Below are 27,774 nucleotides of genomic sequence, written 5' to 3' on the forward strand. Positions count from 1 at the left end.
ATACGGTCTTACTCTGTCTGCGATCACACGTGCTGTTTTCCCTCCAGATCACCACGTTACATTGCTTCCAAAGTGGCTGCCGAATTGGGCATCCAGAGAAGATATTGCTGAGATAAAGAATCAGGATCCCTGGGCGAGGGGGCAGCACATCCCTTTTCCATGGAGTAACACCTCCTCCCTGCCGCGGGGCACTGAGTAAGAGCCTGTCCACGGGGCCGCACCGACCGGAATAACCAGCATCGACCAAGCTGTCACACTAACAGCCCTTTACAGGGACACCACTGGCACGAGAGACACTTCACTCGGATGCCTCAGATAGTAAAGCTGTTATTCCAAAATAAATTTCACGCTAGAACATCTGCAGTGGGAGAGTTTACTCCGGGGAACGTATCTGTCCAAAAGCTGAAGACAGCAAAAAGAGTATGATGTCATATGGTTAAAGTGAATGAATGCCACTCCACAAGCTTGGGTCTAAACAAGTCACAAATTTACACGCAAAATTAAGAGACAAAACAGAATTTAACTGCATGGTCACTAGAAGCGTGTGTTTTTCATACACACGTGAGACATAAGGCCCACATGTGGGCAACTGCAGTCAGTATCAGTCAGACACCGAATCAGCACTTCCTGTGGGGAGGCGGTGCAACCTTGACGGATGAAGGCTCGAGAATCAGAGGCCCTGAGTTTACCCCAGGCCAGTCAACAATTTGTTTTGTGGCCTTCAACAGTCATTCCTCTATCTGTAAGGTGGAACAAAGCTCCTATGTCTAACACTAGAGGCAACTCGCCTTCAAACCAACTGGCCGCTCTCGTTCTCAAGCCAGAAGGCTTGAGTCTAAATTGAGCAATTTAGCCATGCCGAAATTTTAAGGAACTTCTTGTGTTTGGGCCTTCATTTGTCTGCAGATAAGGAAACTGAAATCCAAAGAAAATACTTGAGTCTACCAGGTCTTACTTTTTATGTAGGAGAATACAGAAAAGCCTGGAAGGAAATTTATCTGTGTCAAAATGATCTGTATTAAATAAAACATATTAAAAAGACTACACAAACTGTAGCTTTTTTCCCCCAACATGTGCCAATTCAGCCAAGATCACAGGAAAAAGCACTTCAGGTAATCATAAAGAATATATTGTGGAGGATACCCTCCTCATTGCAACCCAAACCACACAGCTTCACCAGAAAAAGCACATTCTTACTACACCAGGCTAGGCTTTGGCTTATGTTAATAAAACCAAGACAGCTTTCAAGCAAGCTAAGGTAAGGAACTGCAGGGAATCCTTGACCTTACTTTGACCTCCAAATTTACATCAGAATAAATGACTCTCTCACCACCACCAGCGTCTGAACTACCCGTGTCTACAATAATGGATAAAGCAGACAAACCTCTACGCTCAGCCCTGACTTGGCTGAGAAAAGCTACATCAGCACTTGTGCCACAGCGCTGGAGTTAACATTTGCTGTCTTTCAGCAACTACCACAGCTATACAGCTTGCCCAGCCAGAGCAGGTTTCACTGAGCCAACATGAAGCAGAAACCAGTTTGTGAAGACAACCCCCAATAAGATAAACAGAGCACAGCAAAGAGTGGAAAAAGGGAGAGGTTCAAAACACTAAGATCTGATCTCCTTGTGTCTTCATACAGGAGAATTCTTATATAAGCAACAAGAAGCAGATGCGAATTGGACAAGCCAAGAAACAAGTTTGCATGAACTGGCTATGCTTTATCTTAATTGAAGACTTCAAAGCAAACGACAACCAAGGCATAATTCAAAAGCAGTTGAGACTGGGTAACTGGCTGCCTCCACAGCAGGTACAACTGTTCACGTCACACTCCCTGTCAAACACCAAGGACTATCTAGTCATTACTCTTCATCACACCCAGAGCAAAAGATCTGTGAAACAAGACGCACATTGGAAGGAGTGCTGGAGACACTCCCTGCTCAACACAACAGCTGGCCCCGACACCATCCGCACAGAAGAGCTTGCAGCACGATGAACGTGTAGGGAGAAAAGCAAGCCGTGCTCTGGCCTCGACATTCCCGAGCCTGAGGACGGACAGCCCCGCAGCTGGCAAAGGGCTATCCACCTCCCTGCAACCCCAGGAGCATGACAGGCCCTCACCACTGGGGCCCGGGCTGACCCGGGGACAGGTGGAAGGAGGACAGCCAGCAGGGCAGGGCAAGAGGCCACCCTCACCCCGTCCGGCTCAGGCAAGGCTCCCCCGTGCACCCCGGCGGTCCAGCCGCGGGAACCGGCCCCCCGGCACTGACCTCCTCGCGTCGCTTTTGCCAGCGGCCGCACGGCGACTCCTCGAGGATTTCAGACTCGTCCTCGCTCTCCTCCTCCTCCTCCTCCTCCGGGGGCGCCGCGGAAGTCACCGACGCAGACACTGAGGTCATTCCCGGGCCGGACGACGCGGACTCCGGCTTTGAGTCGGAGCCGCCGCTCGGCACCTGCTTGGACTCGCCCTCCGACATGCTGCGGTCGCACAACCTGCGGGTCAGAGGCGCGGACCGTGAGGCGAGACGGCTGTGAGACCAGGCCAGGCCAGGCCAGGCCCGGCGGGCCGGACCGAGCCGCGCCCGCCGGGCCTGTCAGTCGGGGCCGCGCCCCAGGCCTGCTGGTGGCGCCCGACCGAGCCGGTTCCGGCCCGAGGCGAAGAGTGGCGAAGGGCAGCACAGGGGCAGAGAGGGAGCGAAAGCGAGGGGCAAGGGCCGCACACTTACCGGGCTCGCCCGGCACCTCCCGGTCCCCAAGCGCGTCGCTACTCCGCCGACGGGCCGCCGCCAACCGCCGCGCTGCGTAACGCGCCGTCCGGGGCGGGGTCTCCCGCCCGACAGCCAATCAGAGCCCCGGATCGTGCCGTCAGCCTCCGTGAATTGCCCAGTGGGCGGGGCTCCGGGTATATAAGACAATAGGGGGCGCCCGCGCGCTCACTGCGTGGAGGGCCGTGAAACGGGGCGGGTAGGGCGGGGCGACTTGGCCCTGTGCGACAGCCAATGAGAGCCCGGGAGGGGAACCGTCAGAATCTGAAACAATCTGATTGGTCGGTGGGCGGGGCTGAGTTTATATAAGGCGATGGGGACGCGCCTCTTCCCCGCGCGAGAGGCGGTGGGGTGTCCTCCCCTGGCAGGTGGGCGCCGGGCACCCGCTGTGGGGGTCCGCCGCCCCAGCCGGGCGGGTGAGCGTGGGGCCGCCCGACGCCACAAGCAGAGGGTGGCACCGCTGGTCTCGAGTCTCCTGTTCCCCCCCTCCCCGACATATGACAAGCGTGTTCGAAGCGCGCCTGCCTGGGGCGGCCACCGCCTCCGCCTACCCGGGGCGGCAGGGCGAGCTGGCCCTCGAAGGGCTGCCGCAGCACCCTGGAGTGTGGCCGGCCCGGGCCCGGGGAAGGCCGCGGCACTGGGAGGAGGGAGCTGCAGGGCAGCTCGCGGCCAGAGGCGGGCAGTGCCGGGCAGGCCCCGCGCACCGCTGACAGACTGGCGGGGGAGGGGGCGGGGGAGCGGCGGCCGCCGAGCGGAGCGCGCTCCTGGCCCCTGTGCCGCGCTAGCCACCGCTCGTCTCTATGGTAGGCGCTTCCGGCCCCTGTGCCGCGGCCGCGCGGGCTGAGCGCCGTCCCCCCCGTGGCGACTCTATAGCCCGCGCTTCCGGCCGCGCGACTTCCGCTCGGCGCTCGTTGGTGGGTGGTTCCACCGCCCTCGCTGCCTCGCCGCCCGCGCTGGGCCGCTCGCGCCCTCCGGTGCCGCCCGGTACGGTCCGGTCGCGCGCGGCCCGGCTGCCGCCGCACCCGCCGCCGCGCCTCCGCGCAGGGCCGCCGCGCCGGGGGCTGGGTCCGCCGGCGGAGGCCGCCGCGGCGCCATGGGCGCCTACCTGTCGCAGCCCAACACGGTGAAGAGCTCGGGGGACGGGGCCGGGCTCGGGCCGCGCCCGCTCCACTTCGGCTTCAGCGCCATGCAGGGCTGGCGCGTCTCCATGGAGGTGAGCGGGGCCCTGGGGAGGGCCGGTGGCTCCGGGCCCCCGGAGCTGCGGCTCCAGCTGCGAGCCTGGCGGGGAGGTTTTCCTTCTCCCCCGACCCTTTCTCGGTGTCGTGCGCCGTCAGGCGGAAGGCGCGGCGGCCCCACCGGAGGGACGGGGGCTCGGGGGCGGGCGGTCCCTCCTTCCCGCGGGGGCGAGGCGCTGAGGCCGCGCTGCCCGCGCCGTCGGAGCGGGAGGAGCCGCCTCTCCCGGTGCTTACCGTGGCCTTGCCGGAGTGGCCGTAGGCTGTCGCTTGTCCCAGGCCGCACCGTGACCTGCGGGGGGGTCGCCCGCTTTGTGGGGGCCCCGCGCGGTGTGTCGCCGGGGGCTCTCCCGGCACGTACAGCCCGAGAAGTCCCGGCAGGGAACGAGAGACTCGGGTTAAAAAGCGGAGGAAAGGCCCGTGCACGGTGCTTGGTGTGAAGCACAGAATGAAAGCAAACAAAACATCCTCAGGCAAAATCCCTGCTTTTCTTTCCAGGCAGAAACGAAGTGTCACTTTCTCTATTTTCTGTATCCCTGTTTTTATTTTTTTCTAGGCAAATTTATTGGAGGAATTCTCATTGCTGCTCTCAATCTTCTGTAGCTAGCCTTGGCTTTACCATCCCATCAGCTAGGCTTGTTACAGGGCAAATGAATATCTGGCTGCAGGAGCCAGGTGTTTGCCCACCCTCCTCCCGGTGGGGGAGTCTGTTGGAACTACTTTGTAAAGCTGCTTGTATAAGGGCAGTGTCGAGCTGCTGGGACGACTTCTCTGCCTTGCCAGCAGTTCCTTGTTCTTTGATTTTAACACCCTCCGTGAGTACCATTAATGTGCTGGTTTATTTTCCCTTCCAGGCAGCCAGCAAACAGGCTAAATTAGATAAGGATTAATATTGGTCCCTGCAGTCCCCCTAGGGTACATCTTCTCTGAACATGATAAAGCAGCCTTCTTGTTCATAGTCCTTTGGCTAGTTTGGAGAGGGTGTCCCACTCAGACTGTCAGGGACTGATTTTTTGCAAATATGGTTTCATAAGCCACGCTGTCAGATGCTTTACTACTATTGAAATGTTACAGCAGTCTTACTGGTGTGTCAAAACAGTTACCAGGTGTTTCCTCCTTTTTGTGTACATCAGAGCTCTATGAAACCGTGGGCTCTAGTTTCCAGGGTAGAATAGGCAGAGAATTGGTGCTTGTGCTCTTAAGATACACTCAGATTACGTGGCTGACTGAGACTGATAGTGTCTCAGCTGGTCCATCCTGGTGACCTCTGGAAGGGTGAAATGGTGGCATAGAGACATTACTGGAGCACTGAGGTGATGTGCAGTATAATCTCTGCAAGGCGATTAGCTCATGTGCAAGAGGCTGTGAATGCAGACAGTGTTCTGGCATCCTTGGCGCACAGAGGCGGAAAGGGTTTTAAGGAGACAGTCTTGGATAAGGGAGAGCAGAGGGTTGCCCCTATTTATAAAGCTGGTGGGCCTAAGTAGCCCTCCCACAGGTGGGATGTTGGCTCATAATTTCGCTTATTTGAGGTCTGTTCCTGCTGCTGTTGACCTTTATGGAAATTGGATGAGACCCAGAGCTTGCAGCTGTGTTCTCACAACTTACCAACATCTTTGGCTTATCTCCCTGCTGGCAGAAACAATACTGAGGCCATCGGTGTAGATGTGGTTTAGCTGTGTTATCACAAAAAATGAGAAGACGGTGGGAGTGCTTGTGTTACAAGTTGAACCTGCTGCAAATTGCTTCTAAGTCTGTGATGGGAGAGGAACGTGTATTGTTTCACATACAGCTGAGCAGAAGTTCTGTTGCATTTTCTTGCATTCCAGTGCTATGTGTTCTTCTGTGTGTCTTGTCTTGGTTTGTATTTTTTCCTTTTCTTCATGTTTAATTGTACTTTCACTCTTCTGTAAGGCTTGGAGAAAGTTCTGAGCAAATGTTTACGCTTAAGGCTTTAGTTATGTGTTGTGTTAGTGAAGCCAGTCAGATTGTGTACAAGTGGTAGGACACTGGCATTTTTGGGTAGCCAAAATCTGTGTAAAGGGGTTGTCTGTTGCCTTTAACTTACTTTTTAGGAGCACTCAAGTGAGGTATACGGGGCTCTGAAGACGTACTATAATAAAAATCCATTCTTAGTCCAGAGAGGTTGCTTTGTGAATAAGGAAATGTTTTGGGCAGGTGAGGGACCCAAAGGATAAGGATGCCAAAAAAAATAGTGTTAGGTACTATGAGCAAATAAGAAAAAGGGAAAAGCTGAAGCTAGCTTTATGGTACAGAGAGGAGTGCTCTGGGACACAGGGAAAGGTGCAGGAGGCACTTTGGAGGTAGTTGGATGCGGCCTGAGTTCTTTGCTGTTCTGACCATATCTCCAAGATGAGACACCCACAACGCTTGTGTGCAGCTTCATCTCACTCCTGGGATCAGAAAAAAGGCCCTTGCTTCAAAAAAATGCAAGAATTTGGTTCAAAATATGGAGATTTGTCAAATTAACTCTCAGCTGTAACTTGTTTGCTAATTTCAACTGAATTTGATGTTTAACGTACTATTTTTCAGGACTGCTGTAGTAACCACTGAGGTAGCTGGGGGAGACCTGGAATCCCACCATCGAGAGCTAGATAGCAGAAAGCTGGCATCCAGGCTTTGTGAGCTCTTGCTTGGTCTGAAGAGCATGAGATCATGGAGGACAATCGCTGCAGACAGCTTACCAGGCCTGGAGGCAGGGATGGAGACCTGTAACTGCTGGCCTCTTGCGCTGGCAGCGCAAGCTGGTCTTGGTGGTCAATCAGGTGGTCTCTGAACTGCTCTCAGCGTTGAATGCCAGGGACTGGTGTGCAGCCCAGCTCGCAGAGCAGCTAGCGCTCGAGTTCAGAGCAGTGTGGAGCAAGCCCTGTGTGCAGCGTGGGAGCTGAACCCACATGTGCTGGCCTGGTTTGTCTGCCCTCCTTGGCTGCGGCGCCCTGGTCCGAGGTCAGGACAAGTTGTGGTGAGTGCTCTACAAATGGAGCAGAGAGACTGTTTTTGCTGCCAATATTGGGTTTCCTCCCCAGCAGCATTTGCATTACTTGCTCTAATTAAACTGCTGTCTAGTCACCTGGGACTTATCCCAGTTATTTTGTTGTGGTTTTGCTGTCTCACTAGCTTCGGTAAATGCTCTGAACAGTGAGCATAAAAATGCTGGTTCTTTGCTTATTCTTATTTTTATTTGCTATCTCCAGTGAGCTCTCTGGTTAAACTTCCTACATTATAATTCAGAGTAATTTTTTTTTTCATTTTGAATTAAGATTGTAATTTGCCTGTTCAGACACTGTTTTCATCGGTGTCAGGAGTTTCATTGCACTAAGTGCTGCATAAACCCAGAACCTCTTTTTTTCTGTTTTCCTTAGCACTTGATAGAAATTGCAGAGGAATGGAGTTCTCTTCTTCTAAGATTGTGCAACTCCAGAGGGCAAAGAGCTTTTATTCAAGGAGTCCTACAATAAAAAAGTAGAAGAACTCAACAGTTGCTTGGCTGTGCAGCAAGTGTAGCTCTGTGTGTGTATAGAAATTTTGGGTTATGGCTGGTAATATGGAGACATCCAAAACTTTGAGCCAGCTGTCTTGGAGTAAGCACAGTGTTTTGGGGCAACTGTAGCACATTAAGGTGATGAACTTGAACCACAGCAAAGAGGCTAGATCACGTTATTTAAAATACCACGATTGTTCTTGAACAAAAGCATGTGGGGTGTGGTCAGGCTGTGAGTTGGTAGGTTAGGGCTTGAACTTAAAGGAAGTTTAGGAGATTAGTTGGGCAGGGGGAGGGTTTAAGAGAAAGATTCAGTCCATCCATCAGTTCCAGGCTTTGGATTAGAATAGCCAAATTCAGTTTGCTTACCCAAAGGGTGAAAGAGGTCAGGCACCTGGCTGTAAAATCTGGGTGGTGCCTTCTTCAGGGTCTGTTGTTCTTGTGAGACCTTGTGGAGAGAAAGGTTGCTCAGTGTATATAGCTTATATGTTGTGGATCTTTCTCGTTTGGGAGCATGCACGGGGAAAGGCTGGATGCAGTATGATATTTAAGCCCAAAATGCCCCTGGCACACACCTTCCCTCCGGTTTGCCCCTGGAGATTCTCAGGGTTTCTGGAGAGTTGCCAGAACCCAGATGCATGTCTTACCTTAGGAAGCAATGCCTGGGTTTGTACTTTGGTTTTTGCACTGTTAGTTGACTGGTTGTTTGTCCTTTGCTTCACTGCTTAAAAGACACTTGAGAGAGGCTGGATTCTTTGTCTTGCTTGTCAGGTAGCTGTGCCTGAGGCCAGCAGTGCCTTCCCAGAGCATCCCACATGGCAAGAAGAGCAGGAAGGAGCCTTTGTCCCAAGAGGAGGTTTTCCAGCCCAGTTGTTTGTTCTTACTGGATGTGATAATCCTGTGTCCTGCAAGGCTGCCTTTCATCGCGCTGTCTGGATAGACAACTGTTGCCATCTGTGACAATATTCACCAGGACAAGCAAAGGCAAAGCCTGCGGTTGGTTGAGGGCATGAGGTCAGGAGACTCCATATTTGATATTCTGGCTTCGTCAGGGCATCAGAGTGGCTTTTCAGTTTGCTTGGCTCTTGTCTGGCAAGAACTGGGGAAGAGAGCATCAGTGGGAATGGCCAGACTCCGTAGGTGATCCTGAGCCAGTTGCATTTGTCTGCGTGAGGGAAGTTGCTGGTGTATCGGTACCGGTACAACTTGTATTTCTGTAGTTATGCTCAGCTAGACAGGCCTCAGCCTGGGTACCAGTTTGTGCAGTAGAGCACAGCTTGCTGCCCTGTGTTCTTTAAGGACTGTGAAGCTATTACAGTAACACAGGCTTTGCCAGTACTGTGATCAGAGGGGTTGATTCTGGCTTGAGCTTGGCCCTATCTAGAGTTGTTGTACTGAGGATCAGTACAATCGCATGGTGACAAGGCTTAGTTACTGCTCTAGCACAGAGCACCATGTTAAAGATCCGTGCCCCCATGTTTGAAGATGGGTGCTTGCCAGGTAAGCTTTTGAGGATACAAGAGGAGTCTTTCTTACTGTTCCTGCTCTCCTTCCAGATTTGAGAATCCCTGTGTCAGTGCTCATAGCCTCCCTGCTCCTTTCTCCCACTTCTCTGCGGGGTCTAGTGCAATCCATGTAATTCCAGACTTTTGCTCTCTCTTTCAGGATGCACACAACTGCATACCCGAGCTGGACAGTGAAACAGCCATGTTCTCAGTCTACGATGGACATGGAGGTAACTGCAACCACTGTGTTCTCTCCAGAGTCCTTCAGCGTGGCTCTTCTAGGCTACCAAGTTGCTGCTGGGGCAAGCATTAGAAGTCTTGGTCCTTCTTGGGAAGCATTTTCTTTGATAGATATCATTGACTAAGGTTCCGAAAGTTTCTTAGGGTTTCTAGAAGGAAGGTCATGAGTTGATACAAAATTGAAATGACATTTGTATTCCATCTTCTGAAGCTTTTGAGAATGGCTGTTTTCATGGTGAATAAGCTAGACAGGATAGTCACAGAAGAGTGGCAGCAAGAAAAACTATGTGAGATTGGAGCAAAGGTCTGACTCCAGTCAGTATATTCTGGTGGTTGCTAGTACTGGTCATCCGACGAAAGAGTGAAGAAACAGAACAGGTAGATCCATTCCCTGACATACCTTCCCAGCTTCAGTTCCCCACTTAAGGGCTCCCTGTGAACTAGAGGTTGCAGCCATTCGATCTTATAGACACATTTGAGTCTTCTTGATGAACTCTTTGTGAATTTGTCTGATTGCATTTTAAACCACGTTTATGTGTTTGGTGATTATTTGCATGGGATGTTTTGTATAGAACTTCATTATTATTATTTGAAAAAAGACTTTAATCTAAATCTGCTGCCTGATCATTTCACTGCAATTTCTCCAACATGTAGAAGAAATTAGCGAATTATCACTCTGTTAGCACTTTTCACTTTTATAATTTTGGACACTCTGTCCTTTCTTCCAGTCAGAAGAGTCCTAGACTTACCTCTGGTGATACAGCTGAATCTACTATGAAATAACAGCAGCCCTCATTGTTTGGCCCTGAGGTCAGTTGGCACAGCCTGGCCACACTGATGCTGTTAACCGGGCACCGTAGCGTGGCTGCATCCGAACTGGCTGTTGGTCCCTGGTTCCTACTAGATCCTGAACTGCGTCCAGAAATTATGAGAGTGCTAACTAGTTTATGTCAAAATTGCACCATGGATCATTCTAGTAATTTCTAGCATAGGTGCTGAAATGCCTTGTCTGTGGGACTCATTAGCCTACTGCTGTTGGACATAGCCACAGATTCCAAACATTATATTGTACAACAGCTATGATTATATTTGCCCTTTTTATTTGGACATAGTCTAGCTCTCCAACATGCTTTTAGTTAGGCTGACTAGAACTGCCTGTGCCTTTCAAGTTACAGATGAATTTATTGACATAAGTGTTTTCTGCTTTGTTCTCAGTTCCTTTCCTAACAATTCCTAACATGTTAGCTGTTTTGATACAAATAAACTGTAAGCTGATATTTTTAGAACTCTGTCCTCAGTTTCTTCCAGATCTTTCCTAAGTGGCCATAGATGGTTTTGAGTCCATCCAATGTGCGTATGGAGGTTGCTTGTCTTTTCTTTTTTTCATGCTCTTGTCTTTGTCAGTGAGGAATTTCATCAGCCAATATCACATAAAAGCACAAGATCCTGCTGTTAAATTTTGCAAATTATTTTAGTTTTGATCATCCTGAACGATCCATCACTTCTTACTGACGTCTTTTTCAGATTATTTATGTAGACGGTGAACAACGTAAGTCTTCAAGGAACTCTCCCAGTGGCCATCCTCCATTTTGAAAACTGTCTGCTTCTATCAAACCTTACTTCTTTTCCCATGGCAGCTTAGTGTGTAAAACATTTGATGATTTATTTGAAAACTTTTTGAAAATCTATATGGAGTAGATCAACTATGCTGGCTATTTCCTCCTGCTCATTGACTCTGAAAAAACATCGAACAGTTTGTAACATTCTCTGCTGTATATTTAACCTCTGCCCATCCTACCATATGGATCCATGTATCTACTAATTCTATTTATTACAATTTCTACTGTTTGTTGTGGTCACGTACCAGATATGCTGGCCTGTAGTATTGTGAACCCAGTTTCCACCACTCTCTGAGGCTTTTTAAGTTATTTTTTTGGTATGATATATATGCCTTTCATTTCTCTGATAATGGAGCAGATTCAAGTGGAAGGTTACGTACCGCAGTTCATAATTGCTCACTTTCCTTTAGAACTGAGTTATCTAATTCTACCAATTTGTAAATAAGAGTTTAAGACCTTTTATTGCAATAGTCCTTATTAGAAAGGTCAGCCTGAGCAGGTAGCTGACTAGTAGCTCTTCAAAAGATATGGTCTTAGTCTGAGGTGTTTAGACTGAATGTTTTGAAATTATTTTCCCCCTGAACTTCATCTTGGAGTGTGCAGAGACCTGGGTGGAGCAACTGCTGATATCCTGAAGATTATCTTTGAGAATATGGGGATGATGGGTTGGTTCTGAAAGGCAGAGAAGGAAAAAGGATATAGGGATTTAGCAGCTATTCAACTTAATGTTATTTCTTGCAGAAATTAAAAAAACATTTGTAAACATCTAGCAGACATGAAGATGAGTAGCATCCAGCAAAACCTGGTCAAGAATGAATAATATCAAACCAATTCTTTAAGATCAGTGTGTTAGTTTCTCAGCTGGCAGGAAGGTCTGTTTCATATGTTCGGTTTTAGAAAGACTTTGGACACACGACATTCCTGTTAGTGTAAGACATGAAGTAATGTGTTTTGGTTTTCTTAAATACAATAGGAAAGATTCAAGATAGACGTTAGGGAAAGGCATTAATCAGAATGGCAAAATACTGGCATGGTTTTCTAACTTGTGTTTTAGTTTTCCAGTGATTGAATCTCTACAGCTCTTCCTAGACAAACCTTATCGGTAAGGATATGGATGTAGTTGAACCCGACTCTGAAGATCAACTTTTGCACATCCCTGCTTTTGTATGCTGTTATTGATGCATTATTTCTTTAGTTTGAAACAATTCCTCAGGTCTGTCCCATGTAAAAGAAGGTTTTAGAGTGGGAACCTCTCTAAGCTTTATTAGTTGCCAGTGCAAAGAATTAATTTAGCTTTTCTTTTATACCTTGCTCATCTATCAGCCTTAAACTCTCCAGTTAGCTTCCTGCTCCAGGCAGGTTGGGAAAAGCTTTTATTATTGTGTTCCTTGAAAAAGGGTGAGGGATTTTCATATTTAGCTTTCCATTTCACTCATCAGTTTTTCTTTTATGTTTTCTCCCTGTGGACAAGACTTCCAGGTTTTGAAGGATGCTGATGGTTTTTGCATTCTAGTAGCCTTTCCTAGTTGCCTTTTTGCTTTCCCTGGCCTCTCTGCCCCCAAATCTTGGAGAATGATATACAGGTACTCTGCACACTCTGTATGGTGTTTCTGACCAATCTCTGTTGCGATCTACATGTGTTTTATCCTTTTAGCTGTTTCTTTTCATTTCCTTTTAATAAGTGTCTTCATTTAGATGTAGCTCCACCTTTTCAGAGGTCAACATTATCATAGTGAGTTTTCTTTTTGCTCCTACCAGGGTGTTTAATTTGAATACAGTAAGCCCGATTCTAATTTTTTTCCACTTGTATGAAGAGCAATGGATCTCTCTTGCCCAGTTCTTGGTCATCTTGCCTTCTGATCTGCCTTAGCATTCTGCCTCTCTGTCATTGTCTAAGGGTGGGAGTTAATACTCTGTTTTTAAAATTTTTCTTTCCCAGTTTTGGCATAGTATCCCAATCCATAGGGATATCTGTGATATTTGTTGTTAGCCAGTTTATTTGTTATTTGACTCTAAGCTCTCTTTATTTTATATGCAAATTGTGCGTATGTGTCTAAATACAGATCAAATCTTGGAGTGGGATCCACTTTCAGCCTTGTGAAGATGAGATAGGATGGGTTTGTGCATGTACATGCACTGAAAAAGATTTGATCTGGGAACCTGTATCTCTGGAGGCATTTTTCTTGCCTAGGTTTCTGCCCTGAGGCTGCTGCCCATTCTTGTCTTCACATGTCATATTCAAGCCTGTACTCCTGCAGATAGAGAAATCATACTGCAGTGAGATTCCAGCTGGGTCTTAGGTACTCTGGAGCCAGCCTTGCCTGAAATGCTGAGATAAATTGACTGTTCCATATTTCATCTGAAAGTGACTCCTGCTTTTAAAACTGAATCAGATGTAGCTTTTGACAGTGGCATCTAGCTGTGCAGAAATACGCTCTGAGACCTGAACTTTCCCATGTATGCTTTCACCTTTCTGCATGGTCTTTCAGATGTCCTGAAAACTCCACATGCTCTCACAAACAAAAGCAGTCTATTTTTATAATTTTATAGGAACATAAAAGTTAATTACTTTGATGTTCCTACATATAATTACTTTTTCACTGAATTCAGTGCTACACATTATATATTTTACTTTAGCGTCCTGAAGACCTTCCTACTACTACATCTGTGTCACGTTAAGCAGGAAATGCAGCTGAGGCTTTGGCATTACTTAGCTGGATGCTGCTCCTCTGGAAAACTTTAATACAATGATTAATGCAGACTCTGAGAGTTTTACGGTAGGTTTCACACTAGAGACGTGGAAGATGCGATCCTGGATTTGTTGTTGGTTATGTATTACGGTTATAGCTGAGTAATTGTATTCTCTAAGTGTCCAGCCCCTGAAGGCTTTTGAAGTCCCCAGCAGCTGAGGGCACTCCACGCCCATGGGTACCAGGGCCTGCTTTTGTACCTCTGCTTCTCCTCTGCCCCGCTTCTCAGGGAAGTGTGAAGAGGTGGAGGTTGCATTTGGTGAGGTTTTCTTTTCCCTCCTGTCCTAAAACTGTCAGCACCAGAATTCCTATTGCAGTTTAAAGCATACCTTGGAGTGTGTAGAGCCTTGTCTGGAAGTTAAAAGCCACAGACTTCATTCCTCCCCTGGGGAGACAGTCCTGTGGTCTTGCCTGCCTTGGTGAGGGGAAGAGCCTGTCACACTTACCTTGCTGTGCTATAATGGTACTCATGCACTCATCCTTCTCTTGCTTGAACAAAATTGTTTGGGTGTTTGCATCTTTGGAAAATTCATTCCATTTTACTGCTCTGCAGGTCAGTTTTGTGCTTCAGAGAGGTCTTCCCAACTTTTACCATTTTGCTGGAAATGTTGTCTCAAATGCTTCTTACAGATCAGGGCAACCAGGACCGTTTGCTATAGGTCTGCTTAGGAAACTATAAAGCCCTGAGCACTTAATTCATTGCTGACAGATGATTTTGAGGCTTTTAGTCACTTTTGATGCCCAGGTGAGCATGAATGGTTTGGGGAATATTTTATCCTTATGGATTGTCTGTTGCTTCTCTATACAGCCATAATAAGAGGGTAAATCTGTGTGAATAACTCAGTAACTGCAGAAGTGAGGGAAACGTTAATTTTGAGATGATGCTGTAGTAGGTGAGGCACCATCAAAGAAAAGCAGCAAGTGGCTGTAAAATGAGTGGAGAAGCCTTTTGCTCCAAGATCTTTGTGCTCTATCCCAGGAGTCACTGTTACTCAGTTGCAACTGGTGTCTGATAGTTGTTCTCCTCCCTAATTTGGTGCCACAGACTAGGAGTATCATGGGGCCGAATCCTTTGATCCCTAGTGGAACTGGCAGGGAAGGACCTTGACGAAGAGCACCAAGCAGGACTGAGGTGTCTGAATCAGCTGTCATAATTACCTGGCTCTTCAGCCCTGCTGCCGATGCCCTCATCCCCACCTTCAGAGGGAGGATGCTTGATATTTAATGGAGACCTTGATAAAATGCGGTGGGTGGGCTGATTTTGGTATAAGTGTAACCAAATCCAGGAGTATGTTGCAAAATGAACTGAAGGGAGCCATTCACATCCACCGGGTAATTATGCTGGTTGCACCAAAGCTAAATTGCAGAAAGGCTCCCTCCCCACAGCTGGCCCTGATACGCAGAGGCCGCTCTGCAAGTCAGGACCTGGAGTGAAGTAGATCTTCTCTATTGCACTCTCACAAAAGCTTTGTCAGTGAGAAAATCCTGGTGGGAACTTCTTGCTGCGACAGTTCCAGAAGTGCTGAGACAGAGTATTTTAGTACATCTGTCTGCATGTAGAAGATAAATTCCTTGAGCCAGTTCAGCTTCTCCGGCCACTGTGGCACAAATGTGCTTTGAGTTACTGACTCAGCTTATAAAAGCCATTAGATCTCTCTGGGACTGCTGTGCAAGCAGCTCAACCTGATGTCTCTGTGCTGGGCCAATAGCTGCCTCCTGTGCACCAAAGGGACAGAGACCTATTAGATTTGAGGACTTGTTTTACAGATTCAAAGATTGGTAGGGGTTGGAAGGGACCTCTGGAGATCATCTAGTCCAACCCCCCTGCTAGAGCAGCATCACCTCAAGCAGGTTGCACAGGATCGTGTCCAGGCAGGTTTTAAATCTCTCCAGAGAAGGAGACTCCACAACCTCTCTGGGCAGCCTGTCCCAGGGCTTGGTCACCCTCAGAGTGAACAAGTTTTTCCTCATGTTCACGCTTGAACTTCCTGTGTTCCAGTTTGTGCCCGTTGCCCTTTGTCCTGTCACTGGGCACCACTGAAAAGAGTCTGGCCCCATCCTCTTGACACCCACCCTGTAGATATTTATAAGCATTGATCAGATACCCTCTCAGCCTTCTCCAGGCTAACCAGCCCCAGATCTCTCAGCCTTTCCTCATACCAGAGATGCTTTGGTCCCTTAATCATCTTTGTAGCCCTCCGCTGGACTCTCCCCAGCAGTTCCCAGTCTGTCTGGAACTGGGGAGCCCAGACCTGGACACAGAACTCCAGATGTGGCCTCACCAGGGCAGAGCAGAGGGGGAGGAGAACCTCCCTCGACCTGCTGGCCACGCTCTTCTCCATGAACCCCAGGACACCGTTGGCCGCCTTGGCCACGAGGGCACACTGCTGGTCATGGAGAGCTTGTTGTCCACCAGGACGTCCAGGCCCTTCTCCGCAGAGCTGCTTCCCAGCAGGTCAACCCCTAACCTGTACTTGTGCTTGGGGTTGTTCTTCCCTAGGTGCAGGACCCTACACTTGCCCTTATGGAATTTCATGTGGTTCCTCTTTGCCCAGTGCTCTAGTCTGTCTAGGTCTCGCTGAATGGCAGTGCAGCCTTTTGGTGTGTTGGCCACTGGACTGCGCCTTCCAGTTTTGTTGGATTGTCTTCCACAGCCAGATGACTCCAAAAGAGAATCTTGTTTTTCTAGATGCTTTGGTTAAAACACTGTAAGTGAGCACCTTTGTTTGCTCTGAGCAAGGGAGACAGGGTACCACCACGACCAGCTCTGCTCACAGAGGGTGGCCTGGTTTGAGGGTGAGCTGCAGTCAATAAAGAGAGAAGTCTATGAGACTGGCAAAGGGTCCCGTGTGAAGCCTCATCAGTTTGCAGCAGCAATGTCTGTTGTGACATCTGTGCTGGAGCTGCATGGAAAGCAGCAAAGGTTTCTTGTCTACTGTGGCACCTACAAATTCTCTTAGAATAATTTGTGTCTGGGTAGCCAGAGTCAGGCACATCAGACGTTCCCAGATCACGATTTAATCTCAGTGTCACCGTTTCAAAGAAATGATTCGTTTAACTGCCAAAGCTTTTCATATTGGGGCTGGCTTTCTGCTTTTGTGGTGACAGAGTAAGATCTTTCTCTATTGCATTGCTTTGCGCAGTGCTGCCAGGCTTGTGGAAAGCATCTTCCTGCAGGCTGTGCTCCAGCCCCGTGCCCTGCCTGCTGACAGGGGACGTACTGGGGCCAAGGCTGCAAAGCTGTTGGTGACTTTCTCAGATCAAGCTACTTCTTGCTGTGAAGAAGATCCCTTTTCCCTAGCTGTGGCAGAAAGATTGCAACATTTGGTCGTCTTTTCCATCTGGTGGGTGATCACATGTCCACACTGGTTATATTAGATCTGTCAGCTGCTTCCAGTAGCACAGACTGCACAGAGCTGCTGCCTCATCTACAGGCCCCACTGGGATGGGGGTGCCCTTCAGTTGCTCTCTTCTCCCTTTCTGATCTCAGCAGGTAGCTGTGGCCAGTGCTCTTCAGCCAGAACAGTTACCTGACACAAGCGATGCAGGGTTTCATCCACCCCATTCCTGTTTAGCGTTTGGGTAAGAGCATTGGGGAAGCCTCTGAAGAACTGCAGGGCACAGCACAGCTTGCATGCAGATGACCCACCTGTGTGTCTGCCAAACACTCTGGATGATGCAGCTCAGTGACCCAAAGAGCGTCAAAATGAGATGAGTAAGAGATGTCAGCGCCATCATGCTGGTCCAGATTGGGCAGGCAGGAACGATTGCAGGTTGGAAGAGAAACTGGAGGAGGTTGCAGCTGCCCCCTGCAATGACCAGCAGTTGTGTCAGCAGCCCTCTGGGCCTGTTTCCTGTCCTGTAGTTCCTGATTTGGGATTGTCAGGTCCCCTTGGTATTCCCTTTTAAGTTCTCCTAAAAATGCTAGGGTCCTTCCTGTTTCTCTCTTAGATCACTTATTTTTCTGTGATCATCTTCTTTTGTTTTTCTTCCCCTCTTGCTCCCACTCTGCATTTTTGAGACCATGCTCAGAATAGAGCTCAGTCTCTTTGTTGTCTAGATCCATAGCATTGAACTTTTTGCAGCACTGTTTTAACAGCAACTGTTTTGCAAGGTTTCTGTTCTTTGTCAATGGCCACTTGATCCCTTTTCTGCAGGCACATTTGAAAAGTCCCTTGTCTGCTGTTTCTTTCTCTCAAATCTCACCACCTCTTCACTTCCCACTGTGTTCACTCTGCCTCTCCCTTTGCTAAGCGAATGGCTAGCTACTTCCCACCCTTCTCATACTTTCCGCTCAATTCCCCTGCTCCCCTTTCCTTCACAGAGCTTTGCTCCTGTGTGCATTACTTCTCATCATGCCCAGCTACCTGCACAGCCTCTGTTTGGCTGGAAGAAGGGGAGCGAAGCTGGGATGTGCTAGCAGGGAGGCCAGGAGTTGAGTGGCTGTTACAGCGCTGCTGTAAAACATCCTTCTGTAGCCAGGAGGGAAGGAGCACACGTGGCTTTCTTGCCTTACCTATAGCTGTAGGAAAGCTGTCAGTGTACGGAGAGGCTCTCAAGCGCTATGCCCAGCCCACTTGTACTACTCCTTTGCCATGCGATAGAGAATGGCTCATCCAGCACAGTCTTAAGCATGGTCCTGGACCCTGCGGCTGGACCCCTCGGCCTGCCCTGCTCCCCTCTCTGCCACCCTTCTGTGGCTGTCGTTTAGTTTGTTTCTCTGTTTCTAGCTCTAATTTTTTCTTTCTGTGAGCTGGGTTCCTATGTCCTATGTTGTTCTTTGCCTGTCATATAAAAACCTAAATTACTAGACTGATCTCTTATAAGTTGCATTGTTCTTTCTGGTCCCTTTGCTGAGCTGTGCTACAGAAATGCACGATCCCTCACTCTGTTTAATCTTCTTCCTCAATTAGTAACACCTTCATGATCACAAAAAATGTCTCTTGTGCTCTGTTGCATACTTGACAGTATTAATTATTGAGCTACTGGAGTGTTTCTGGCTTTTAAAAATCTTTCAGCTGCTCTAGGAGTGGGTGCTTGGTTTGAGTCATTGACCATTGATCCAAGTTATCCTCTGTGCTCTTAACAGCCTGGTGTTCTGGCTACCGTTCACTCATGCCACGTACGCACACTCACACACACCCCTTCCTGTACCAAGATTATTGCTCTGCTGATCAGGACCCCATCTTCCTGAAAGGCTTATCTTAAGGCTGTGGCATCGTATTTTTGTTGATCTAGAACACGCAATGGAATACATAGTGCTTTTTGTGCTGCTCAACATGCTCTGAAAGAGAGAGAGCTTACATTGACCAAAAGCTTCCCTTTTCCTCTGTTTGTTGTTTATCCCTAAGTTTACATGTGAAAATAGAACTTTCTAGGTAGCATGGGCCTAAACAGTTGGCCTAAGTGCCAAAATGGGCCTAAGCTCCCTTTCAGGAAGCTTATAGCATTGGCCAAACCTGATGGGTAAGAGCTCCTTGAGGTTTGCCAGGGATCATCAGCAAATCCTGCTGTTCTGGAGATGCAGCCTGCTGGGAAGTGTGAGTGAGATCCACAGCAGTCTGTTAACTGTGTGACTTTTCCACGTCTGGGTTAGTTCTGGTTTGTGTCCCAAGATTTGCCTCAGGAGTTCAGTTGCTCAAGAGTGTGTTTTGCTTCTGGGAGGACCAACCTCTTTAAATGATTTCTGTTCCCTTTCAGGAGAAGAAGTTGCCCTGTACTGTGCCAAGTATCTTCCTGAGATAATCAAAGACCAGAAGGCCTATAAGGAAGGCAAATTGCAAAAGGTAAGAATCTAGCTCTGCCCTGAAACAAGGTAAGCACCAATGCAGAGGAAAACCCTTGTTTAGATACCTAATACTTGTGTGCAGGGCCCTGTCCCTCCAAGGTCTGTCTGCCATGTCTTCTGTTTTTATTTCCCTTCCTTGTTCCTAGGAGCGTATACCAGGTGCTGATTGTATTTTCAAAGATAAACCTTCTTCTATTTTCCAGCTTTCTTTTTTTTTTGCCTTTTTTTTTTAAAGTTTTCAGACTCATTCCAGTCAAAGGTGGGGGCTGGTTCTTTGAGTGGTTTTAGTGGGTTGTTTTTTTGGGGGGCAGGGGTAGCTTTTGTCAGAGGTGGGAGATTAGTTCATGTCTTGCTTCCACCAGGCAATCCCTCTGTAATGCTCCTTCATAGTACTAATGCCTGATCTGATGTTGGGTATCCTGTGGGTTGGTGCTGGGATCTGTAGCAGGGTGGGTGAGGGGAAGGCAGTCCCTCCAGAACTTCTGTTTACATCTAGACTGGGGATAGCGTACCAAGCAAACTTGAATCAGTTTGTGGCTCTTGCTCTAGGCCAAAACACCCAAGTATTGTGCTTTGCTGATCCCAAGCTGGCTGTGCGCGCTGACTACAATAAGCCTGTCTGCTGAGTAGAGGAGTCTGCGTGCTGAGCTGTTCCGCACAGTGGCTTTGAATGCTGTCCTGTCCCCAGGCCCCCTGTGGGCTCCATCAAGACTCATGACTCAGTGTCCCATAAGATCTTCCAGTGGTGCCCAGTGCCAGGACCAGAGGCCGTGGGCACAAACTGGAACCCGGGAGGGTCCCTCTGAACATCAGGAAACACTTTTCAGTGTGAGGGTGACACAGACACAGGTTGCCCAGGAAGGTGATGGAGTCTCTGTCCTTGGAGCTATTCAGAAGCTGTCTGGGCATGGTCCTGGGCAGCCGGCTCTGGGTGTCCCTGCTGGAGCAGAGTGTTGGATCAGGTGGGACCCCAGAGGTCCCTGCCAGCCTCAGCCATTCTGTGATTCTGTATGGTGTGTGTTCTGAAAGAGACTTGCACAGCATTGACGTGCAGGCATCCTGTAAGGGAGATGAAACTGTGCGCATTCTCATGTCTCTGTTCGTACGTAGGCCCTGGAAGATGCTTTCTTAGCCATAGATGCCAAGCTCACCACTGAGGAGGTGATTAAAGAGCTCTCTCAGATGGCTGGGCGACCCCAAGATGATGATGATGAGAAGGAGAAAGTTGCTGATGAAGATGACGGTAAGTCAGATGCCACCAAATAGACAAGACTGCAGCTCTAGAACGGGGACTGAGAGCAGTTGGGCCAGGTCTCCTTGAGCAGAAGTTTTCTGTCCAAATTTCTCAGTTAAATTTCAGCTGGAGTTGAACTGCCACCCCTCAGTACTGTTTATTGCTTTGGGTTGGTGCTGGCAGAATTCGGATTCTTTTGGCAGCTTAATTCTATGAATACCAAACCAGTCTGTCACAGTTTTCCATAGGGCTTCCTCCATGGGGTACAGAGTTCTAGGATGTGTCAGAAACCTCTGAGCTTGGAAGTGGGCTAAGTTGTGAAAGTGAAACAATATTATCTCCAGTGCTTAGCTCTCCCAGGCTGGTGGCAGACACCAGCTGCATATAGGATTGAGGTAGATTTTGGTCTCTTCAGCAATTCTTTTTCTCACAGAGAGGCAAGTGTGCTTTTCCACCAGCAAGTAGTTGCCAGACCATGAAGCCAGCTAGAAGGTGAATCCCAGGGTAGAATCCTGTGCTGCTCTTGGCTGAATATCCTGTGACTAGCCTTGAAGCAGATGTGAAGCAATACCATCACCTTGAACCCCTGTGTGTTGATCTGAAAATGCTGAATTTGTTGGCCCTCATTCTCCAGCTGACAGGGACAAAGTGGTTTTTCAGTTGGTTGGTTGGGTTTGTGCGTTGTTTTGTTGGGGTTTTTTTTGTCCTGTACTTTCAGGAGTATTTGGGATATGGGTATTTCTTTTCCTTTTGGGATTAACTAGCAAAGAAAATTATAACCAAGGGGATGTCAATAGGGAAGCAGTGGTCATTGGCTCATAGTTTAGGGTAAGTCATCCTATTTTCTGTCTAGTGTCCCATGTGGGAGATACTGCATTCACTGCCTCAAACTATTCTATCATCTGTTTGTAAATGTCTAGGTTACAGCTGGTTGGGATCCCTGTGCTGCTTAAGGCCCGTGGAGCAACTGCTGTAACAAAAATTTCAGTTGCAGTATTAATGAACAAATCTGCACATGAAAGTGGTCTATCTGCTTCCTCTGCAGCTTCAGATGAGCCTGCACTCAAGAAATATGGGGCTTTTTACCCTCCAACCTTACATCTAAATGCTCTGTGCTGCCTACAAGTCAGCCAGATAGCATCAGAGGCCAGAGGCACTAGGGTAACTTGCAGACTGCATGCATTGGCTGTGGTTAGAAGCCATTGCTGTGCCATTTGCCTATTGTTCATCTGCAGCACCTGGAAGCTGTGGGATGGTGCAGACCTGGCTGTGTTTGTACCTGCTGGTGATCAGCCTGTTGAGCATTGCTGAAGCCTGTCTGCAATAGCAGCTTCTAGCCAGGGCAGCTCACCACTGAACCCAGCGTGTGCTGCAGAGCTGCTGCTATGCTGTTGTATCCTGATTTCTGACCCTCTTTGTCCTCACTCCCTCCCCCTTTCCATTTTTAGTGGATAATGAGGAAGCTGCTCTTCTGCATGAAGAAGCCACAATGACCATTGAGGAACTTCTCACACGTTATGGACAAAACTGCACTAAGAACCTCAAAAACAAGTCTCTAGCTCCAGCTGGGGAGAACACTGCAGAGGGGACAGGCAAGCAGCATGATGGGGAGTCAAATATGAATGGAGAGGCTGACCCAGGGGAGCTTACCGACCACAAGGAGAGGAAGAATGGGAAGCCAGATGAAGAAATCACGGGTATTTCCTCCACCTCAGACAAAGCCAGCACTGGAGGCAACAGCCCTGCTCTGCAGAAGCCTGAACTAGGCAAAGGTGACGAGGCCGTCACCTCTTCTACTGGGGAGGCCGGGCCCTCCTGCTCCTCTACGGGAAAGCCCCAACGCACAACCAAATCCAAATTTTTTGAGGACAGTGAGGATGAGTCAGATGAGGTTGAGGAAGAGGAGGAAGACAGTGAGGTAGGAAACAGCACTGGGACAGAGTGGCCTTCTGGCTGGGCAGAATGCATTGCTTACTGTGGTACTTGAGCTACGAGCCTCTGGCTCGTCCTAGGTGTGTCCTAGGAGTAGTTTTTTTTCAGGCTGATATTCTGAGACCATCTCATGGGAGTGTTGGGGATTGTTTAGATAACCTGGAAGGAAACATACCCTCATCTGTGCAGCAGCCATAATGGAGAGCCCTTGGTCTTGCTGCATGCACCATCCCTTCATTCACTGTGGTAGTTGAAACTAGCTGCTCTGATCATAGACATCAGGTGTGGGGGAAATGTACCAGGTCATCTCACTCTCTTGGGGCAAACTTCTCTGTCCCCAGGATGGAGGGACCAGCTGTCTGGGGAGGGCACTGAGAGTGTCCTGTGTGACTTCTGGTGGTATCTCTCATTTCTTGTAGGAATGCAGTGAAGATGAGGATGGTTACAGTAGTGAAGAGGCAGAGAATGAAGATGATGAAGATGACACTGAAGAAGCAGAGGAGGATGAGGATGAAGAGGAGGAAATGTTGTTACCAGGCATGGAGGGGAAAGAGGAGGTGCACACCCTGTTCTTGTGTTCTGCAGCATAGCGTGGAGCCAAGGGCACTTGATGGGGACTCAGCAAGGAGTTATTTCCATTCACATGAGGATAAAGCACCTCTTTTGTTCTTCTGAAGTTGAACACAGCTGCTGACTTTATGCAAAAGGCTGAGGGGTAGGGCATGGATCTGGGCAGCAGGTTGAGGTCAGAAGAGACTGACCCCCACGGCTGGGTTTGCCGTGCTTAGAAACTGCTGTGGGGCTTGGCGTGGATGGAGAGTACAGTCAGTAGCAGGCCTACTTTGCTGGCACTGCTGCTCCTGGGCAGAGTGTTGCTCTTTGCCAGGCCGAGGCTGCAGCTCCTCATCCCATGGCAGTGTTGGCAGATGAGACAGGGACCCAGGAAAAGGGGACTACAGGTCCCAAGGTGCTTACCTTCTCTCTTTGGAGAGAGGTCCTGGCTTGCAGTGAGGCTTCTGCTTGAGCTGAGCTGGGGCTGGAATCAACACCTTAAAGCTGAGGGTACAGCAGGACATGTTGAACACTGGAGAATCCTGAACCACTGATGCTTTGTGAGGCTGGAATGGAGGTATTGCTTGATCCTGGCTCTCAGTGAACACACTCCTGCTGTGTTTCACATTTCCCTCAGGCTTTTCTCCGTTGTTCTGTGTGTGCTTATGGGAAGAAGGGGTGAGACGCAGCACCTCAGGGTTTGGGACATTGCGGGGCCTGTGGTGGCTAGTGCTGGTTGCTTTATTGACCTGATATGGAGCAAGAGAAAGGAGTCTCAGCAAAACCATTTGTCTTTTGCAGCCTGGCTCTGACAGTGGGACAACTGCTGTTGTGGCGCTTATCCGAGGCAAGCAGCTGATTGTGGCTAATGCTGGAGACTCTCGTTGCGTGGTGTCAGAAGGTGGCAAAGCTGTTGACATGTCATATGACCACAAGCCGGAGGATGAGGTGGAGCTGGCCAGGATAAAGAACGCTGGTGGCAAGGTCACCATGGATGGGAGAGTGAATGGTGGTCTCAACCTCTCCAGGGCAATCGGTGAGCAAGATGGGGGTGAATGCTGGCAGGCCAGCTTCAGAGTGCTGTGCTCAGGACATCCGTGCTTCCAGCACTTGGCAGCTGCTACGTTTAAGGAACAGTTTTTAACTGGGTGATGAGTAGAACCTATTCAGTATTTGATGTGGTGAGATTTCAGTCTAATTAGAGAAAGTGGTCATGAAACTGGCAGACATCAGTGGAAAGCAACACCTAGCATCAGCCAGGCTCCAGTACAGGACAGTGTGTGTGAAGCTATTGTGCCATCAGCTGGGTTGTCAGAAACTACATCATATAAACTGTCTCAAAACAAGACTGCTGACTTTTAATAGGACTTTTTCCTGTTAGCAGGCTGTTGAAGGACCTTGGTATGTTGCTTCCTGGGGAGCTAACTTTATACCAGTTTGAGGTCATTTGTTCCTGAGCCATCATTGCTTTTTAATTGCACAAACTCCATCCCCCTTGCTGCAGTGCTTTAGGCAGCACCTGACTACTGTTTGTACTCATCTTTTGGTCTCTTACAATCAATGTTGGAGTAATTAATGGCTCAAGAGGCTGGGCATGGCTATTAGCAGCCAAACAAGGTCTTGGCCCAGTCACTGGCTACAGTCTGAGCAGATGAGATGCTGGGAGGCATTAAGGAAAGAGTAGTGAGTAACACTGAGAATGTACTGGGAAATAGAGAAGGGAAGGAGATGCCAGCAGCTAAGGGCCAAAACCATTGAAATTATTATCCTAGGGTAAAGAGAGAAAAACACATTTAGGATGGAAACTAGCAGTTTGTTTATCTGGGGAGACACTGGTATTTCCACCTACTGTTTTGGGGTGGCCCTTGAAGTCTCTTCCTAGGATGTAATTCCAAATAAGCCTGCTAGTCAGAGCTGAGTATCAGTTTTCTCAAGTGAGCTTTGGCTACTGAGGGTTTGGGAAGACTTGAGTCCGACAGTGTGATGTGGGCATTGCACTGAAATATCTGGACAGCCTGCACTTCTGGAAAATGAGCATCTAGTGTTATCATAGCAAAGCCAAGCTAGTGCTGGGGTGAGCCACAAATCCTGCTCCAAGACATGAGATGAGCTATCTCATGAGCACTGCTGCAGGATCTCAGATGGTGTTGTCAGATGTCATGGGCTGTTGGCCTGATGTTGCTCCAGGAATTGGGGAAGTGGTGCTTGATTTGGGGTGAAGAGACGCCCAGCTGGCAAAGGCACCTCCATTGTTGGTAACAGTGTGTTGGGCTCTCCAAAGCTGATGCCTTGGATGTGTGGCAGACTTCTCTCTCTGATCCACTTTGGTCTGATCCGCTCTGGTTGTGGGAGCACTGGCTCCAATTCTGCTGGGGTTGCCCTTTGGCAGGGCAGTGTTTCTCACCGTTCAGGGGTAGGCAGCATTGCCAGGGCCAAACCAGAACAAAAATTGATCTTTCTCTCCACTACAGGTGATCACTTCTACAAGCGGAACAAGAATCTGCCTCCAGAAGAACAGATGATCTCTGCCTTGCCTGACATCAAGGTGTTGACAATAAATGACGACCACGATTTCATGGTCATTGCCTGTGATGGAATCTGGTGAGTAGTGAGGGAGCAGTTGTGCCTCTTGGGCATCACTACCGTGGTCTTTTCCCTGGAGCTGGGCTTCAGGAAGGCCCAAGGGCCCTGGGTGTTAATCAGCTCTTTATTCCCCATGACCTCAGAGTGTTAAGTTGGGCCCCTAAGGAGCTCCTCTCAGCTGGAGGGACATCAGTGTGCTGAGCTCTGAACCCTCCAGTTCCTCACTGCGTGCAGCCTTGTTCCCATCAGCTCCTTGCACAGGGAGGCTTGCTTGGGACACTGTGGCATGACTGCTCCCTTTGCTTGCCCTTCTGACCTCTCTGCTCTCTGCAGGAATGTGATGAGCAGCCAGGAAGTGGTGGATTTCATCCACTCCAAGATCACCCAAAAGGATGAGAATGGAGTCCTGAGGCCGCTCTCTTCCATTGTAGAAGAGGTAAGGTCCAGAGCTTCACCATCCCTTCAGCACGCAGTGTTTCTGCATCCCAGCTTGGTGCCTGATTCTACCCTCACTCTCCATCAGACTGGTTTGGTCAGCACTTGGGATGTCCGGCAGCACTTGGGGTGTGCGGCAGCACATGGGCTGCAACACTGGCTGGAACAGGAGCAGATACCTCTCTAAATTGGGACCCAGTTCCTTTGGCACCCTGACCAGTGGTTCTGACCTCTAGGTTGCTGTCAAGCCAAGGAATTTTCTGTTCCCTTTCAGAAAACCAAGGCTACTGAGGCTGTTTCTGTTCCTTGTCTGTGAGCCAAGCCCGCACCATTCTGGCCTGGCAGCCCCTAAGCTGCTGTCAGTTGCTAGAATGGGCCCAGTGTCTCAGGTTATTCAAAGTGCTGTGTCTGTGCTCTCTGCTAACCTGTCCTGTCCCTCCTCAGCTGCTGGATCAGTGTTTGGCTCCAGACACCTCAGGGGATGGCACTGGCTGCGATAACATGACCTGCATCATTATCAGTTTCAAACCCCGTAATACACACCCACCTGCTGAAAGTGGGAAGCGGAAACTGGAGGACACGGCAGCACCAGCAGCACCAGCAGAAGAGAACGGTGGTGATAACAAGAAGGCCAAGCTGGAATAGCAGGCCTCGCACAGGGACTTTGCTGTGCGCTCACCAGACTCTCGTTTCTTAAACATGCTGAACTCAAGACTCCAAAGTCTTGGTCCTTTTTTTAGCCTTAGCAGAGGCCTTGTTTGTCCGTGTCCTGATTGGGGGGTGGGGGGCGGGTCTGGTTAGCGAGGGCATGTCGCACTGTTCATCTGTAACCATTCCAAAGAGGGAGCCAAGGGCAGAGCTGTGCACGGGAGCAGCCACCAGCCACAGTGCAGGAGCCCGCCACGGCTGGCAGCCTGTAAGCACAGAGCCCTGTGGTTAGAAGAAGGATGTCCCCCCATTGTCTCCATGTGGTTGTTGCCATTTCTGTGCCTGTGAATTTCTGTTCAGAGGGAAGAACTTTTTCACTGTTGAGGTTTTTTTAATCTGCACCCAATTATTTAAGGCCCTTTCTGTTTTTATTTGTGAAACAATCTGGCTGTGGTGCTGCTGCCACGCCTTGTTCTGTTGTACACTTTCAATCAATACTTTTTTCAAACTAAAAGCCCAGAAAACGTAGCTGTACTTTTGGTCCTTGGTTCTTTCCTGGAGATGGGGGAGTGAAGAAGGTGGGACGGGAAGAAGAATGTCTGTCCCTGGTGTCTCAGGGCACTGCAAGATGCATCTGCAGCTCACAAGAAGCAGCTGGCTTCTGCCATGTGGCTGCAGAGCACCAGCCCCCGCTGCAGTGTTTGGGGCTGCTGCCTCTCCATTACCCAGAGACAGGTTGTGTCTGCCAAAGGGACAGGGGTACCAGTCACCCTCCTGAGCTAATTGGCAGGCAATGCTGCATGCTGTCTTCAAAGTTTCACAAGAGACAACTCCTGCCTGGTGTGCTGGACGGTGTAAAGCTTGTACAATGTGTGTTGATACTGTAGCTGGTCCTGCAGGAGTGAAGTCTGTGGGCTATAAACCACTGATGGAAAGGTCAGCTGCTGCTCCCTGCTGCTGTGCCCCTTCTTCTACCTGTCGTGGTGTGG

At 49.1% G+C, this 27,774-nt stretch overlaps 2 protein-coding genes across 2 annotated transcripts in view; one reads left to right on the top strand and one right to left on the bottom strand.

Moving 5' to 3' along the window:
• NRBP1 (nuclear receptor binding protein 1) overlaps window positions 1-2,848 on the bottom strand; it is a 43,478-nt gene extending 40,630 nt beyond the window's left edge. The window contains exons 1-2 of the mRNA XM_075750144.1: window positions 2,727-2,848; window positions 2,271-2,493 (exon numbers count right to left, since the gene is read on the bottom strand). Coding sequence (XP_075606259.1) covers window positions 2,271-2,477 — 207 coding nt within the window. The 5' untranslated portion in view covers window positions 2,478-2,493; window positions 2,727-2,848. The remainder of the gene's footprint in view (window positions 1-2,270; window positions 2,494-2,726) is intronic.
• Window positions 2,849-3,654: 806 nt separating this feature from the next.
• PPM1G (protein phosphatase, Mg2+/Mn2+ dependent 1G) lies at window positions 3,655-27,313 on the top strand. Its single transcript, XM_075750156.1, has 10 exons — window positions 3,655-3,978; window positions 9,165-9,234; window positions 19,314-19,399; window positions 20,512-20,644; window positions 22,084-22,553; window positions 22,987-23,124; window positions 23,921-24,155; window positions 25,591-25,720; window positions 26,036-26,138; window positions 26,582-27,313. The coding sequence occupies exons 1-10, from the start codon at window positions 3,859-3,861 to the stop codon at window positions 26,780-26,782; spliced, it is 1,686 nt and encodes a 561-aa protein (XP_075606271.1). The 5' UTR covers window positions 3,655-3,858; the 3' UTR covers window positions 26,783-27,313.
• The last annotated feature ends 461 nt before the right edge of the window (window positions 27,314-27,774 follow it).

Source organism: Balearica regulorum, chromosome 3 (assembly GCF_011004875.1).
Source record: "Balearica regulorum gibbericeps isolate bBalReg1 chromosome 3, bBalReg1.pri, whole genome shotgun sequence".
NCBI lineage: Eukaryota > Metazoa > Chordata > Aves > Gruiformes > Gruidae > Balearica > Balearica regulorum.

Bases quoted from the DNA above. Each gene is read 5' to 3' on its own strand.
- PPM1G (XM_075750156.1), top strand. From the start codon at position 3,859: ATGGGCGCCTACCTGTCGCAGCCCAACACGGTGAAGAGCTCGGGGGAC. The intron at 22,554-22,986 runs GTAGGAAACAGC...CATTTCTTGTAG, and splicing joins AAGAGGAGGAAGACAGTGAG to GAATGCAGTGAAGATGAGGA. The intron at 23,125-23,920 runs GTGCACACCCTG...TGTCTTTTGCAG, and splicing joins GCATGGAGGGGAAAGAGGAG to CCTGGCTCTGACAGTGGGAC.